At 35.6% G+C, this 18744-nt stretch overlaps 2 protein-coding genes across 5 annotated transcripts in view; one reads left to right on the top strand and one right to left on the bottom strand.

The window, feature by feature from the left end:
• LRRN3 (leucine rich repeat neuronal 3) overlaps positions 1 to 3709 on the top strand; it is a 39735-nt gene extending 36026 nt beyond the window's left edge. Inside the window, exon 2 of the mRNA XM_003134770.5 lies at positions 706 to 3709. Coding sequence (XP_003134818.1) covers positions 1065 to 3191 — 2127 coding nt within the window. The 5' untranslated portion in view covers positions 706 to 1064 and the 3' untranslated portion in view covers positions 3192 to 3709. The remainder of the gene's footprint in view (positions 1 to 705) is intronic.
• Positions 1 to 18744, bottom strand: part of IMMP2L (inner mitochondrial membrane peptidase subunit 2) — a 989629-nt gene that overhangs the window by 567449 nt on the left and 403436 nt on the right. The window lies entirely within an intron of this gene.

The following is an 18744-nucleotide window of genomic DNA, read 5'->3' as shown; positions in this document are numbered from 1 at the left end:
AAAACTGCAACTTGGTTTGGGGTTGCCTATTGTTACCATAAAGACACCAGGTGTCATTTAAAAGAAGGAATATCTAAATTTCTGTTTTACTGATGTAATAAAGTTACTTTTTCATTGTTAGGTGACTAATGGAATGTAGGTTCTTCTCAGGGAATAATAAATGACTCTATGAATGAATGAAAATAGGAAATTCAGCTAAAGACCACAACTTGTAGTTCATTTCATAATTTTGTTTCTAAATGTTGTCTCCTAGGAACCTGAGGAATCACAGGCTAACTCATTTAATTGTAACTATACCGTATTATTTATTTATAATCTCTAAATTTTGTTTTAGGAGAAATTAAAAAGCCGTCACTAAAAGGTTTTCTTTTTTTTCTCTATTACTGTCAAAGAGAACTACAAATAAATAAAATTACAAGGTATAAACAAAGATTGCTTAAAAAAAAAACAGAAAAATTCTGATAGTGAATTCATTATGTATAATGTAACTTAGGTTTTCTAAAATTCATTTCTTCAGCTTATCCAATGTCTGGGCCGGTAACCATTAAAGACAGTCATAACAAGGATGAAGTCATCAAAACATACTGAATGAATTATAAACTAAGAATGTCGTACATAAGATAACCACAATTAGTTAATGGATATTGCCTTTTTTTCCTTTGGACTAATTCTTCTTTGTTTCTTTTCTATTTTATTTTATTATAGTGAGCATCATGCTGCTATTCCTGCAAGTACTGAACAAGCATGGGATTTGAATATTCTCCTCCTAAATAAATGAATTGCTTAATTTCCTGTGACCATTTATACATACTCCATCTTCAAAAAGTATATCAAAATTCTATCATAAAGGAGCTAGGAACCTTTTTTTCAATATGCATGACATTTCTGGACAATGCAATTGTGGCACTGGCAGTTATTTCCATGAAGAGAAACTCGGCAGTTCTATGGCATTCGTCATTTGACAAATGCAACTATTTTCCTTATCAATCAGCTTTTACTGATCTTACTAGCAGTGACCGTGGAATCCTTAAGGGCCCATTAAATTTCTGAAGAAGAAAGCTAAGATGAAGGACCTGCCACTCCAAATTCATGTGCTACTTGGCCTAGCTATCACTACACTAGTACAAGCTGTAGATAAAAAAGCAGATTGCCCACAATTATGTACATGTGAAATCCGGCCCTGGTTTACACCTAGATCCATTTATATGGAAGCATCAACAGTGGACTGTAATGATTTAGGTCTTTTAAATTTCCCAGCCAGATTGCCTGCTGACACACAGATTCTGCTCTTACAGACTAACAATATTGCAAAAATTGAATCCTCCATAGACTTTCCAGTCAACCTTACTGGCCTGGACTTATCGCAAAACAATTTATCTTCAGTCACCAATATTAATATAAAAAAGATGCCTCAGCTTCTCTCTGTGTACCTAGAGGAAAACAAACTTACTGAGCTGCCTGAAAAATGTCTGTCTGGACTGAGCAACTTACAAGAACTCTATATTAATCACAACTTGCTTTCTACAATTTCACCTGGAGCCTTTATTGGCCTAGATAATCTTCTTCGACTTCATCTCAATTCAAATAGACTGCAGATGATCAACAGTAAGTGGTTTGATGCTCTTCCCAATCTGGAGATTCTGATGATAGGGGAAAATCCAATCATCCGAATCAAAGACATGAACTTTAAGCCTCTTATCAATCTTCGCAGCCTGGTTATAGCTGGTATAAACCTCACAGAAATACCAGATAATGCCTTGGTTGGACTTGAAAACTTAGAAAGCATCTCTTTTTATGACAACAGGCTTATTAAAGTGCCCCATGTTGCCCTTCAAAAAGTGGTAAACCTCAAATTTTTGGATCTAAATAAAAATCCCATTAATAGAATACGGAGGGGTGATTTTAGCAATATGCTACACTTAAAAGAGTTGGGGATAAATAATATGCCTGAGTTGATTTCCATCGACAGTCTTGCTGTGGATAACTTGCCAGATTTAAGAAAAATAGAAGCTACTAACAACCCCAGGTTGTCTTATATTCACCCCAATGCATTTTTCAGGCTACCCAAGCTGGAATCACTCATGCTTAACAGCAATGCCCTCAGTGCCCTGTACCACGGTACAGTTGAGTCTCTGCCGAACCTCAAGGAAATCAGCATTCACAGCAATCCCATCAGGTGTGACTGTGTCATCCGCTGGATTAATATGAACAAAACCAACATTCGATTTATGGAGCCGGATTCACTGTTTTGTGTGGACCCACCTGAATTCCAAGGCCAGAATGTTCGGCAGGTGCATTTTAGGGAAATGATGGAAATTTGTCTCCCTCTTATAGCTCCTGAAAGTTTTCCATCTAATCTGGATTTAGAAGCTGGGAGCTATGTTTCCTTACACTGCAGAGCTACTGCAGAGCCACAGCCTGAAATCTACTGGGTAACCCCTTCTGGCAAAAAACTCTTGCCTAATACTCTGACAGACAAGTTCTATGTCCATTCTGAAGGCACACTAGATATAACTGGCATCACCCCAACAGAAGGGGGTTTATATACCTGCATAGCAACTAACCTGGTAGGTGCTGACTTGAAGTCTATTATGATCAAGGTGGATGGCTCTTTTCCCCGGGATAACAATGGATCCTTGAATATTAAAATAAAAGATGTTCAGGCCCATTCGGTTCTGGTATCTTGGAAAGCAAGTTCTAAAATTCTCAAATCCAGTGTTAAATGGACAGCCTTTGTCAAGACTGAAAATGCCCGTGCTGCCCAAAGTGCTCGAATACCATCTGATGTCAAGGTGTATAATCTCACTCATCTGAACCCATCAACTGAGTATAAGATTTGTATTGATATCCCCACTATCTATCAAAAAAGCAGAAAACAGTGTGTAAATGTCACCACCAAAAGTTTGGACCCTGATCAAAAAGGATATGAAAAGAGTAACACCACAACATTTATGGCCTGCCTTGGAGGCTTTCTGGGGATTATTGGTGTAATATGTCTTTTCAGCTGTCTCTCTCAAGAAATGAACTGTGATGGTGGACATAGCTACGTGAGAAATTACTTACAGAAACCAACCTTTGCATTCGGTGAGCTTTATCCTCCTCTCATCAACCTCTGGGAAACAGGCAAAGAAAAAGGTACAGGATTGGAAGTGAAAGCAACTGTTATAGGTGTGCCAACACATATGTCCTAAAAGCAACCAACTAAATCTACTTCAAAGAAAAACTCAAAACTGTGGAACTTTTTTAAAGAAGGCAGAGAAATTTTACTTTCTAGAAAGAAGTTCAAGCTTCATCAGTGCTGCTCCTGACCAATGGACATATGTACAAGTTCAGCATTTTAATTAACTGGCTTCAAAGGGTACTGTGGCAACCAAATAAAATAATTCCATTTTCTAGAACTTTCATGTAACTTTTATGTCTGGACTACCGTTAAAGTGGACAAAAACATTTCTGTATTTTTTTTAAGTATATAAGAGTAGTTGAACTGAGCAATACCTCCTCCTGTGTTGTATTACACATATTAGCCACGAGTTTTTTGCAGTGACCAGATAAACTTGAATTGACACGTGGTGTAATAAAAATGGACAAATTCTGTAGAGTAGACACAGTGAGTATGTGGACCTCTTTTATAAGGAAAAATACATTTTGGATTAAAATTAATTGCTTTTGTCTTGTTTTTGTTTCTAAATAAAGAATAATTTCTGGGAAATACCATCTGATCAGATATCATTTAAATTACAATATTTTCAGAAAGTGTTTTTCTATAATGAAATTTGAAACATCAAGAGTAAGACATTTTTACTGGGTGATGCAACAATGTTTTTATAATGCACAAAAATGGATTTTAGAAGGCACTTTATCAATTTTGAAAGGCAGTAATATTGTACTTAACCCTTTATTGACAGAAAGAAATCCTCTAGGGAATGATATATATTCACTTACAGATTTTCTTAACAAGCAGCTTTTGCAGTGGATTTCATTATTAAGTCCACATAATGTAAATCCAATATCTAAGGAACTGCAAGTCTTATTTTAATAATTGGTAGTAGACCAACATCAGGCTGCTTGCTTTTCAGGAAATACTGCCAAATTTCAATAGGACAAATGATCTAGGTATAATTTTCAAATCTTGCTGTGACTGTAAATACTGAATGAGCTTCACTACTAACAAGCAAATAATCTAATAATTTTCTATGTTGCAAATGCAGCTCAGAAAGAACATGACTTTCTACATGACTCCCAAAGAAAGAGGTTTATATGCTCGCATAGCAACTGACCTAGTCAAAACTGACTTAAAGACTGCTATGATCAAAGTGGATGGTTCTTTTCCTCAGGACAACAATGGATTTTAGTATTTTTGGAGATGAGGGTTTTCCCAAGGCGGGGATTTTTAAATTTTAAGATACAATAAATTCATAGTAGAAGTTCCAGAATTCAACAGAAATTTAAGAAGACAGCTTTGCTAATGAAAGAGAAACTTCTGAGACTAATTTAGAATAAAAGAAAAAAAATAATTGATTTCTCTATGACTACTTTTCAGGCACCTAAAGGACAGAGCTCAAAAAAGTTGAGAATCATTTAACAGAAGTGCTAATAACATTATGAATTATTTTAGACTCTTAAAAAGAAAATGCAAGAATTTTACCTGAAAAAAAAAAAAACAACCAAGATTTGTTTAGGGCTTCAGTCATATTTAAAACAAAACTTCATAGCCCTGCAAAACAAATGTATTTGTGTACAAGGAAAACATCCTGACACAGTTTAAAAAAAAAAAGAAAACTAAGGCAATAAGCCTTATTTTGTATAGGAAAATTGTTTATCTCTATGAAGCTACAAGGCTTCCATGTTAATTGCTGCTCTATCTATTCATCATCAAGTATTTAACTTTTCTTACAGTATCTTGCTGTTTATTATCAACATGTCACTGGCCTGTAAACATTTCTAGCACTTCGGTCATATCAATTTAATTGTTACTACTAGACATTTGCTTTTGTGACAACACTGACGATTTCTAATTAAATTCTAGCTGTTTTTGACAATGTTAGAAGGTAATGGTTATGAACTCTTTAAAACTGAAGGACAAATTGTGTTAATTTTAACACAACCAAAATATGAAACTTGCTAATTCCATGTGTTTCCCAAACACAAATTTTACAACCTGATGAATCACTATCACAGAGAGGCTGACATTAGAATTTATCAGCAAGACATGCTCATACATCATGAGAGGTTTCAGCACCACGGACAGAGCTTTTAAGAGCCAGGCTATTTATCAAAAACATAGGAACTGAAATATGACCTATTAGGTTGCAGGTATTGTATAGGTCAGCAAGAACTTGCTCAGGTATCTGGTATGTTTCTTTTAAACCTATCTGCATGAAGAATTATAACAAACATATGGTAAAGCTGAGAACCCACTGCAAGCAACATTTTTCTTAGAGAAATTGCAATAAATAAGTACTCTGAACAGACACCTAAAAGTGAGCACTAAAGTGAGGTATTTTTGTTACAGATGAATAAATACAGATGCTCAAAGCAAATCATGATCCTATTCACTTGCTCGAATTTTAATCTAAATTGCCAGTGAGGAAAAAACAAAAAAAGACATTTGCTCTCAACAACAGAACGGCATTTCATACTCCCTATGTTATCTTCTAAACCTCACATAAAATTAACTAAGCACTGGTGAAAGGACTCAAAGCATATAACTTACAATTTAGTGATAGCATGTGGATGTAAAAGCAAACTATCCCTATTAAGAATAAAACTCTAAAGTTTACATCTCTCTGAATATCACCTCGATCCCCTGACCTTGAATGAAAACTTTTCTTTACAAAAAACAATGTTTAAAAAACTATACATATTTTATAATTTACACTACAAAATAAAATCCAAATTTTATGAATATAGGCATGTCTAACTGAATGCAAAAACGCACACAAACAATGCAGAACAAGGTGTGTAACTGTCAACAAAGCCAAGTAATAATATACTGCCAGGCATATGTGACCCTTTTGCTTATAAAGAAGTGAAATAGATTTATGGTACATATAGCATCACTTTGATACTTATTTCAGTTCTTATTTTTTATTATAATTATATAAAAAGTTTTAAGGCAATACTACATAACAGCAAGCATGAAATTAAAATTATAATCTCTTAGTCCATTTAACTATCTTTTCTTTTGTTTATATTCAATATATTTATACTGTATGGCTCTTAGCCACTGGAAAAACACAAAGGAACAGGAAAAATTCACTACCATTAAGGGGTTTTATATTCAACTGGAATGCATTCTGGTTATGCAGCACTGCTTTCAAAAATATATGTCAACAATGTTACCTAGCAGAGATCCAGCTCCAATTCATACTCTCACAGAATGCTGATACTCAGAAAATCAGATTTTACTTATCACAGCATGCTGACTTAGGAACTTAATTCAAATTTATAATTGACGTTATTCACTTTATATATTTATGTATATATAGGCTAGTCTAACACCGTCCCTAGAATGCTTAAATCGAGAGTCATGTGTACTCACCATATATGATTCCTAGGCATAGAAATATAGCTAAATGTTATGTTTCACCTATTTTCAACATAGATGGATCACTAAGGAAATATGACAAGTTAAATTCAAGAAGGTAATCTAGCATTGCCAAATTGTTTACACATTGTTTGAGGAAGACCACCTTACTCTATTCACTCTTATAAAAGCTTCAATAAGTATGAAGAAAAATTCCATAGATTAACCTTTTACAAGAAAAAGTAGAAGTGACAGGTCAGTACCCAAGAACGCAAACAATTAAAACAAGTAAAAGTTTAAAAATATGTATTTGCTGGAGAAAGAGAGCACTCCAATAAAATGTTCCATAACTATCACAAATAACAGGAAAAAATTCTCATTGTATATATAACCACCAAGCAACATCTTTAGCTTCATCACAATGCTGACTGTCTGGGAGACTGGGAATTATAAATACTAATTATATTGTGGCTACATTTTCTTTGATTCAATCTCTGTCTCTCTGACTCTCTAACTTGCCAAAACAAATTATAACAAATAAGTAAAAGTTCTTCCAAAGAATATATTTGTCACGGGTATGTTATATTTAGTACATCAAACATCCCAAATGGTCTTTGGGGATAAATCTAAACAGAAAGACGAAAATCATCTTCTCTTTCAGATGGTAATATTTTTCATCCTTAGTGCTAGAGCCCCAGCTTTTATAATATCATTTTACCCTGGCTTATGCAGTGCGAGCTAGGCTGCTGCTGGGGAGCTTGGCAGTATTGTACTGGAATGAAACAGCCATGTGTAGAATCAAAATGCTATAATCAGTATCATAGAGTCCTAGCAAAAGACAGGAAACTGACTCCGGTTTCAACACAATGGTGGCTGCTTTCCTGTGTTAATTTGAAAAATGAAGACTTTATGTGCTGCTAAGGGTCAACACCACCTTGGCATCATTTCTCTGAAGCAAGGGGAAAACAAAAAAACACAGTTTGTACATAGGAATAAAACGGCAAAATCGGAGTAAACTGTAATAGCCATAGTCCATATATCCAATTCCAAGTAAAATTACTAAAAGACAAGTTTTAAAGAAGAATATTCTAGTAAAATATAGATTGTTTCCAAAATCTGGCCTAAACGTTTTATTAATGATATAACAAAGGTGCTAGTAAACACTCAGTATTCTCAAGTGAGAATGGAACACAATTCCTTTTTATGCCTGTTGAAAATAGATAAGCCCATAGAGATTTGAATGTATCTATTCTAGTTCACTTTACATACACATCAGAGTGCTCTTGGCTTACCTTTAAATAAAGCCAGATAGTCAGTACCAAATAAGAGGTTACATGGATACATCTTTCTCTTAAAAGCACAGTGAGATATTTAAGTGAGTAATAAGTTCAGAGCAAATATAACATACGATTTCAAAATTTTTGTAGAGTGGTCCAGAGTAACAAAGTGTAGCAAAAGGGACTGTGGTTGACCTTGGCAAGTCTTTCAGAAGAATGAACTAAATGGCATTTGAAGACCTCACAGTGCTTTTTGTGTTTATATTTATCTTTTCTAACTCTAATTTATTTTAAGAAACTAATAGCATTATGTAACCATTATAAGGAAAATCCAGCTTCTCCTTAAAACATATGGTATGGTGTCTGAAGTTACTGATTCAAAATCCAAATGCAATGTTCATTTAAAATGTTTTCTAGCCTCTGCAACTTAGGGCCTAAATTGACCCTCCTAAAAATCCTAGCATTGAGAGAATCAGAAAGTAATAAAATAATGACCCTGTCATTTGTAGTACCAGATTCAAGGGTGGTAAAGACAAATAGTTCTTAAACCATCAGAGGGGCCATTATTAGAGGAATATGATCAAACACACCAAAAAAGTTCTTCAAAAGAATACCATATAAAATTGAAATACACAATCAAAACTGGGATTAAAGACATTACTTCTGGTAAACATCCCTTTAATAATGTTTACCAAGAGGAGTCACATATTCAATAAAGAATAAAAAGTCATGTCTCCAAAGTAACTTTAAAGCTTCTGGGATTCTCATTCCTGTTTCCTAGTCAGTTAACCAACAAACCAACATTCCAATACATAATTTTCATATTAAATTATTTGTTTATTAGATTTTGAAAAAAACACATACAAACAAAATGCAGGAATTTATATAATTTTATGACTCTATCCAATTCAAACTTGAGGGTAAAAATAAGAATCCTTCAGTTGACAAAAGGTATAAAAAGAGAAGGAAAGAAAACATTTCTTCTTTTCTTCTAACGAAGTCCTTATCTATATATTTTTGTACAGATTTAAAACAAGCTACATCAAAAACAACTGTGTGAGAAGTTCCCATCGTGGCTCAGTGAAAACGAATCTGACTAGCATCCATGAGGATGCAGGTTCGATCCCTGGCCTCATTCAGTGGGTTAAGAACCCACATTGCCATGAGCTGTGGTGTAGGTTGCAGATTCAGGTCAGATCTGGTGTTGCTGTGGCTGTGGCTGGCAGCTGTAGTTCCGATTAGACCCCTAGCCTGGGAACCTCCATGTGCCATAGGTATAGCCCCCTCCACCAAAAAAAAAAAAAAAAAAAAAAAAAAAAAAAAAAAAAAACCCAAAAAACACACCAAAAACCTGCAAGAGTAAAGGGAGTTACATTTTCTGACCAATGGTTATGCGCGTCTAATTCCAGGCTCACTTCTGAAGCAACAATGTGATGTTGGAGATATTTTCTTGGCACATAAAAGTCACAGCTGTTAATAAATACATTATTAACTTTATCATATGTGAATGAACATACATTCATACTGAGTAGCAAGATAAAAAATAAAAAAGAAGGAAACAAACATTCACTAAATGCTGAATAAGTGCCAGAGTATACATTTGCTGTGGTCACAAGAAATCCACTGCAGATGTAAAGGAGTGTGGGAAAATGGACATTTACCATCTTACTGTGTGTCAGGGATACCGAGGGATGTACTTTCTCACCCTCCTGCTCTGTCTCTCTCCCTCAGTCTCTGTCACTCTGTCTTTCTCCCTCTCTGTCTCTCTCTCTCCTACAAACACACACAAACACACATACGCGCGCACACACACACTCTTACAGTAATTCAATTTTCATGAAACCCCTGTGGGTACAGTGTTAACATTCCCATTTTGTAAATCAGTTTCTGAGATGTCAAGTAATTTTCTTTCTGAGATAACAATAAGATAGAGCTGAAAAACCAAAAGACACAACATCGAGAAATAACAACACCCATGTAGTTTTTCAGCATGCTCCAACCCAAAAAATAACTAATAGGTGATATGAGGGGGAGGGACCAATTTATCAATAGTGTACTAGATTTATTAATTGTGCTTCTTACCTCCTAACTATATTTCTACGCTCGTTTATAATATTCTTATCTCAGGTTTGCATGAGGAATTGCAGGAAAGGGCTCCAATTTTCCAACTTTCAGTTATTACTTGTCAAAGACAGAACTGTGAGCACTGGTTTATCAAAAAGACACATGCAGAAACAAACAAAACAACCCTGCACAAAATCTTACAAGTAAAACTTTGAAAATAAGCATATTCACTAAGTACTCAGAGGCTGCAAAGTACTTTTAGGGACTTATAAAAGACTTTTCTATGAATATTTCAACGCATCTATTCACAGTTACCGTGTATGAAGCTCTTTTGTTTTCAGTCCCGTTACAGAAAGTTCAGGAGAGTCAATTACCTGTTTTATTTACTTTCTGACTCTATGTCTGTCATACATGATAATTCTGACCTTAGAAGGAGAATCCTACATGAAGAGTAAGGATTGAGGAGGAAGAATTTTCCCTTCAACTTTCTGCCAACACCCCTATCCTCGCATTGTTGGTGCCATAAACACCAACACCTTAGACAGTCATAAGTCAGTGCCCACTGATAGAATTTAGCTTCACTGGACAACTTACATACAGTCTATTACAAACTGTGAGTTCTGAGGAGTTCTAATTTATGAATTTATGTATTGGAATTTATGCATTGGTTCTGAGGAGCTCTAATAAATGAGTTTGTTCTAGGGGAACAAAATTATTTGATATAGGTTAGATAACACGGATTGTTCATTGATAAATGGGGCAGCAAAAATATTAAATAAAAACTTGACACCATTAGACCTATCCATGAAATTAAAACCTACAGAAGTCCATATAGGAAGTTGATTATATGTCCCAGTGGAAGAAATAGGTAATTCATTAAGCAAGCAAACATTACCATAGATTAGTAAGCTTCAATAGAATTAAATTGGCATGTAGATTTTATGTGTAAAGAAGTGTCTCAGTATTCAATGGGTGCTAATTTTTGCTTCCATATATTTCAAAGTCACTCTGCCAAATCATGTGCTCATTGCAAAGATACCAGCCCATGTTGATTTTTTTTTCTTTTTTATGAATCATTTGTATGGCAGAACTCCTTTAGTTTCTAACAGAGCAAGGAGTGGCCCATGTTTTCATTCATAAATGAATTTTACTCGTGCACTCTTCATTTATTGAGGATGTACTATGCGCCAGATAGAGTGTTAGCTACTTGAGGTTCAATAATGACTGTGATAGACAAATTACCTGGCATATAAAATTTATGGTCTGCAGGTGGATGCCAATAAATGAATCTGGTAACTGCAATATAGGTTCATAAAAATGTGATAAGCATGGGGATAGCTTACACTTGTGTCATGGTACTGGTTCTTATTTATAAAGGGGCTCAGAAAGGGTTCTAACAGCTAGGACCGCCTCTAAACAAGCTCCCAATTAGACAGCTGAGAAGTGTTGGGAAATAAAAAAGGAAACAGACATAGCTGCACACATACACTACCTTCTCAGATTTCCCCTTATCTAAAAACCAAGCCACACACACACACACAGACACACACACACGGACTCTATCTCAAGACCCTCACAAGCACACACTCAGACACACACTCTTCACATTCAGGGTAAGTATAATCCATTAGATATAAGATATTCTATTTTCAGATATTAAAAAATATATATCTCCCATGAAATTAACAGAGGCTCAAAACGTTATTCCAGCTCTCCACTGTTTCTCTGAAGGAAAAATAAATGAAAGAGGCCTTAGGTATTCTGGACAGTTTTGTACATAAAAACCCATGCAATGTTAAATTAGGGTCCTATGTGTTTGAATTTAAGACCAATCTCATTCTGTTTCCACTGTCAGTTGTATTTCTCTTTCAGAAATTTCACACATATGCTACATTGAGTTTAATAAGGATATAAGTATAAAAACAGACTTCGGAACATCAGGAAAAAATAGTGGGTCTCATTTCCTTGGAATATGTTTTCTACCAAACCAGACTCAGTTCTAACTGGGTCTCATAGATACCACTTTCCTCAGATAATAGGAAAAGAAATTGTTCTTACATGTTTCCAGTTGAGATTCTGAACTCAAAAAAGAACTTAAAACAGGAAAAAGTAGAGTAGGTAGAAGTACTGACCCACATGAATCAGACACTCATTCTAGATTTTCTATGGTTTCTCAACACTGCTCTCTCCAGAAAAAAAAATTGTATTAAGATTGTCAATGCAAGTCTAATATAGATTACTAAAGAAGTGAATTATGTCATTGATCTAAAGTTTAACTCTGAAGATGTACTTAAAAATTAACGGACATAATAAACATAATAGATATAATAATGAACATAACAGAAATGATAAACACCAGCATAAAAATTCAGAAATAGTTTTTTTTTCCCTTTTGATCTGTTACTGTCTTATTTAAGTCATTACTTTCCAATTGTGATTTCCTCCATCCGATATCTTCTTCTTGTCTATTTAGGGAAGACCTTTCAATATTTCTTTTACAGTAGCTTTAGTATTATATTCTTTTAGTTTGTGCTTGTCTGAGAAATTCTTTATTTTCTCATAAAATAAAAAATTAAGAAATACTTTAGCCATTAAATTATCTCAAAAAGGTTTTGGGGAACTGTGATACAATGACTATTAAATGAGTTACTGTTCAATCTTTCAATATCATGTATTTGAAAACTTTATCGGAGTTTTTACAGAAACAAAGGGGTAAATTCCAAACAGAAAATAAACTGGGTAAAGGCACAGCTACTCTCCCGTGATATTTAAACTGCTGAGTTCTGGGTACACCCAGAAAGATTTCTGTGACACTTTGATGTGAGCGCCTATTTGTGGAGAAGGCTCCAACTCCCCATGGCAAATGCATCTGTTCCATTTCACTCTGTGTGGACAAGAGAAGAGCCGGCAGCCTTTAGACAAAATGCTACTAAGTAGTGTAACAAGAGTGATTTTTACTTAATTGATAAGAGTAACTCTGCCCCAGAATAGGCTGTGGTACTCAGGCCAACTGCTTTTCAGTGCGAATACTCACACTGGATTAGAGTATGCATGTGGCCCAGCATGAAATGTCATCTCATTCCTGAAAAAACAAGGCAAGCCCTAGCATCCCTGAGGCTACAATATATAAAGTACTAGAAGATCTATGAAATCAGTAGCCCTGGATGTCAGAATTAAAGTTGCAATCTTAAACTTAGGAAGATGCCATAGACCTCTGATTACACATTTGTCAAGCACTTTTAGATACAAGACATTTTCAGGTATGCTATGTCTGTCATTTGAAGATATCATCCGTAGCTACTTTGTGATGTCAGGAAAAATATGCTAACCTACTTGGATGAATTATTGGTCATGGCAAAGGAGATATCAAATAAAATGATCATCAAATTTATAAATGCAATGAATCTTTCTATTGCTCCAAAGTATATACTGTCAAACATCTGTGGGTACCTTTCAGGGTGGCAATGGGCTGAGCAATAAAGATTTGTACTGTAGTTGGAAAAGCCAGTCCTATGAACTTTAAATAATCTGGCCTCAGAAAAGAGTTTTTATCTTAAACCTCTCCTAAAAATCTCTTTGGAGTTCCCACTGTAGCTCAGTGCATTAAGAACCCAACTAGCATCCATGAGGATGTGGGTTTGATCCCTGGCCTTGCTCAGTGGCGTAAAGACCCAGCACTGCCACAAGCTGCAGCATAGGTCGCAGATGCGGCTCAGATCTGGTGTTGCTGTGGCTGTGCTGTAGGCTAGTTGCTACAGCTCAGATTCAGCCCTGGCCTGGGAACTACCATTAGCCATGGTATGGCCTGAAAGAGGCAAAAGGAAAGAAAAAAACAAAAAAACAAAAAAACTCTTTGACTTAAAATTCCAAGCTCATCATCATGATGTCACATTATTCCTTCAAAATATATTATTTTAAAATACATAACTCTGTCTTAGTGGCCTTAGTGTATTTTATTACTAAGGTAACGTGATCATTACACAAAATTGAGAAAATACAGAAAAGAGAGCCTCATATTCTCTCAGCTCCCCCTTATAAAAGCCTGTTATCCTGCCTTCCACAAAATTTATGTTATCTCTTGACTCTACTACCTTGACTCTTAGTGCTGCTAAAGTTGCCCAGACTGCAAAAATGGTATTAAAGACCTCCAGTCTCAGGATGAAAGAAGACTTCACTGCTCACCTCATCATCTCCTCACCAGCCCCCAAATCCAATGTCATGACTGATACCATTCTCTCCTAGATTAGTCCCTTAATAATCAGCCTATTAGATTTTTCTGAAGCTTAAGGAATAGAAAGATTTTTACTCTTATATTCAACTGAGAATTTGCTTCTTTCTAATTTTCTCTGGTTTTATTTTAGGGGGCAAAAAAAAAAATGGATTTAATGTACGTACTGCAGGGCAGCCCGCCCTGAAAATTCATTATGCTATCATGTCTCTATATTTTTTTTTTGCACTGAAGAAACCCGTGTCCTTAAAACTATTCAGGTCACTCTTCTCTGGAGATGACCCAAGTCATTAAAGTCTCTCTTAAATTATAGTACCGGAAACAGAATGCAACCCCGCAGGTGTGCTAGGCTCTCTTTAATTGGTTGGAGAGCAATGTCAACAGAATTCCTGCAGGATTTTCAACTGAAAGCAAAGCCAACTCTAGGCAGGCTAGGGTCATCATGCTTGATGCCAAATCTTTTGCTTAGTAGCATAACCAATGCCATCATCACTAGTGCTTAGTAAATGGTAAGCCCTAATATTCTAATCTAACCCCCATGAGGAAGATTCTATCAGTAGCATATTTTACATGATAGGTGAGAAAACATACATTTAGAAAGTTTAGGTGACATACCAAGATTTCTCTAGTAAGTTTTTATGGGCAGTGGTGAGAAGAATTTTTTTCTCCATGTAAAAGCAAAGCGACAGGTTGTTAGGTTGCTAACAGCTACTGTAAACCTTGGAATTTCTCATGTGAACTGATATGACCTCTTAGATAAATGTCATTCAGCAGGTAGTAGGGATGGGTATTATGATAGCTTAAATATCATAAATAATTATCCTAAGAGGAGAAAATTAAAAATCTCTGCTTAGAAAGAGTTCATTGATAGTATACTTTTGAAAGTAAAGACCAACACAAACGAAAAACTGGAAAACAGAGGCAGAGCAATTATATCTCCATGATGCTACGGTCATTAGAGAAATCAACAGAGCTACAAGGCTTTCAGTCACCATCAGAAGGACAATTCCAGGTACTCAAAAAGAAAACTAATGAAAGACATTCCCATACACCAAGGTTAATTCATTGCTTAGCTCACCAGCAATACTCTAACCCCATCATGAGTTAATAGGATGCTGAGCAGGAAAGTATAGATGAGAATAACTAAAGCTTGTTTTTGTTTAGCTACTTGGCTTTAAAACTTGTTTTTAACTGTGGTCCACATCAAAATGGATATAATACTTCATGACACACATAAACACACAAAATTTAAGTTTTATCAAAAAAATTCTAACTGTGCAATTCAAACTCAGTATATTTTCTATTCTAGTCCAGTTCTTTTTTTAAAAAATTCTCAACGATCTATTAGTTGATTTCATTAACTACCAATTAATCACAACCTGCAAATTTGAAAAACATTAAATACCTACTGGTGCAACCATGGTCAGAAATAAACCGCAAGTCAAGAAATATGTGTGGAATTGCCATTTAGTTCCTTTTTTGTAGTCATTAGTACAAATCTTAATATTGTGTCTTTTCATTCTAAGATGATAAGTGAAAGTAGAAGAGAGGAAAAAATGGCAGCAGTGCTACGTGAAGAGGTAGACGAAGGAAGAGCATGTTACATACGTACTGAGGCTTAGGAGAGTTGAGTAACTTGCCCAAAGGGCAGTGATTAAAACCCAAATCCACAGGACTCCAGGGTTTGTAATTCCTACATAGGTTAGAGAATAGCCCATAGGAATATAGTTAATAATTTTATTTTTTTACTTTTTTTTTTTGTCTTTTTAGGGCTGCACTGGGAGCATAAGGAGGTTACCAGGCTAGGGGTCTAATTGGAGCTGTAGCTGCCAGCCTACACCACAGCCACAGCAACACGGGATCGAAGACTCGTCTGCTCCATACATCACAGCTCAGGGCAATACTAGATCCTTAACCCACTGAGCAAGGCCAGGGATTGAACCTGCATCCTCAGGAATACTAATCAGATTTGTTTCTGCTGAGCCACAATGGAAACTCCAAGTTAATAATTTTAAAATGCATCTGTTTACTATGCTGATACATCTGATACTACTCTAAAAACCTCTCCAAGGGTAGAAACAAAAATCTTAATTAAATCAGATTTTAAAATAAACTTTTTATAGATTTCTAAATGAAAATGTCCAGTGGTAGATTCCATGATGGCATGTAGAAGTTCCCAGGCCCAGGGATTGAACCCGCACCTCAGAAGTAACAGAGCCAGAGCTATGACACTGCCAGATCCTTAACCCACTGAGCCACCAAGAAACTCCTGGGGATGTTTCTTGAGTTTCATTTAAGGAAATGAGCAGAGTATTTGTTTCCTAGGGCTGCCATAAGAAAGTACCACACAACCTTCTCCCCTATGTCTAAATCCAAACCTCCACTCCTTTCTCTTAAAAGGGCACCAGTTATTGGACTAATTTGATTGCATCTGCAAAGATCTTATTTTAAAATAAAGCCACATTTACAGGTACTGGGGTTAGGACTTGAATATGTCTTTTCTAGGGACACAATTCAACTCACTCCATGCAGATAGAAATGGATAAATCTAGGATGTCAACTAGACAGTTCTTGTCAAAAGCAGAAAAGTTGCAAAGATATGATGGCTCAGCTCAACCCCGAGTGGCAACAGTATTACACGTCCTCCATCTCAGTTCTTTGATGGCATATAAAATGGTATAACAGGAGCTCCTGCTGTGGTGCAATGGGATCAGCAACATCGTGGGAGCCCTGGGACGCAGGTTCTATCCCCGGGCCAGCATGTTGGGTTAAGGATCCAGCATTGCTGCAGCTATGGCTTAGGTCACAACTGTGGCTCGGATCTGATCCCTGGCCCAGGAATTCCATATGCCATGGGGCAGCCAAGAATAAAAAATAAAAAGTAAAAAAATAAATAAATAAAATGGTATAACAAAAGTGCACACCAAAAATAAATTAGAATTAATTTTCAAGAAAGAGTCATTCTATATTCAATTTATACTAATTATCACACTGAAAGAGCCATTTAGATGCCTTATAACCTTTTTTTTGTTTGTTTGAAGTAAGGAATTTATTTATTTATTTATTTATTTATTTACTTTTGCTTTTTAGGGCCACACCCATGGTGTATGGAAGTTCCCAGGCTAGGTGTAGAATCGGAGCTATAGCTGCTGACCTACTCCACAGCCACAGCAATGCCAGATCCTTAACCCACGGAGTGAAGCCAGGGATCAAACATATGTCCTCATGGATACAAGTTGGATTCATTTCCGCTGTGCCACAATGGGAACTCCTGAAGTAAGGAATTTTTAAAGCAGTGTTTATTTAGTTGCTAATGATCCATTTCAATATTTCCTAATCATGGCAAAAAAAAAAAAAAAAGATATTAAGCCAGAGTTACAATTTTCCATCATGCAAAACAAAACTTAATACAAACAATGGCATATTGCTCTATATACTTATGAAGATCATTTTTTTTTCTATTGTACACTTTTAGACCACATTCCTCAAGGTAAGAAAAGGCAAATGTAATCAAGCTTGATAAGCCAAGAAGCAGGCAAATGATAGGAAAAAAAATAATTCGATCTGAGGGGTAAAGATATTAAATTACTACTTCGATGCTCTGAATAACAAAAGCACAGAGTCAAAAGCAGTTCAGTTTCTTAAGACCAAGAGGTATTTCAACAGCTTTACCAAAGAACAGAAATTAGTGCTGATTTTCTTGTGAGAATTGTAATATGAATGAGTTGAGAAATTATACTTAAAAAAAAAAACCCTCATTTCAAAATACAGTTGTACTATAGATGTATTCCCTACCCCTTGGTATAAACCTACTTTCAAATACAAAGAGATCTCATTCATTCTTTCCAATGTATTTGGATAATGTCATATTGCCTAATCATTTTTTAAGTTTTATTGAAGTATAATTGATTTACAGTGTTGTGATAATTTCTGCTGCACAACAAAGAGATTCAGTTATACATCTGCGCACATCCATTCTGATGCCTTTGGCCTACTGGGAGAAACATGATCCCTCTAGCTAAAGGTGTTCCTCTGCTTTAACCTGTTCAGCACTAGCACAAATATGGTGATAGTCTCATAAAGAAAATAACCAAAGCCACTCAGTCTGTCCAGTGACTCAGCATCCTGCCAGCTCTGATACTTCATGCCCTACATTAATTCCTGGGGCCAGAGGACCAAAGTAAGAAGGAAAGAGTGTGCTTCTGTTTAGTTCGGGTAGCTACTGCTTATTGCATGGGAAATATAATCAACTGTTTCTTATGTAACTGCTAACCCCTCTTAAATTTTAATAGCTAGCCATAAACCAACAAATGATATCACTTGTTCCAGGATAGGTATAACTTATAGATAGAACCCTGCAAAATGATTTGCAATAAATTAAAATAGTCTTGTAAGAAAAGTAGAACATAGCTAGAAAAAAGATTAGAGATAAGAAAGAAGTTACTTATAAAACCATTTAAGGCACAAGAGAACTGTCTGCACCTGTATATTCTAGGAAGGAAGAGTATAGAAAATTATGATACATTCAAGTACTACTAATAGAGCAGAAAATACTATACTGCTAAATATGTTTCAGTTAACATGATTTCAATTTTTTTTTTTTCCTTTTAAGGCCGGAAGTTCCCAGGTGAGGTGTCCAATCTGAGCTG

The sequence above is a fragment of the Sus scrofa genome, chromosome 18 (genome assembly GCF_054392235.1).
Source record: "Sus scrofa isolate SSC_HxYL_T2T_F1_AM1 chromosome 18, Sscrofa_HxYL_maternal_Yorkshire_Landrace_v2.0, whole genome shotgun sequence".
Classification (NCBI taxonomy): Eukaryota; Metazoa; Chordata; class Mammalia; order Artiodactyla; family Suidae; genus Sus; species Sus scrofa.
This window is presented reverse-complemented; position numbering and strand designations above follow the sequence as displayed.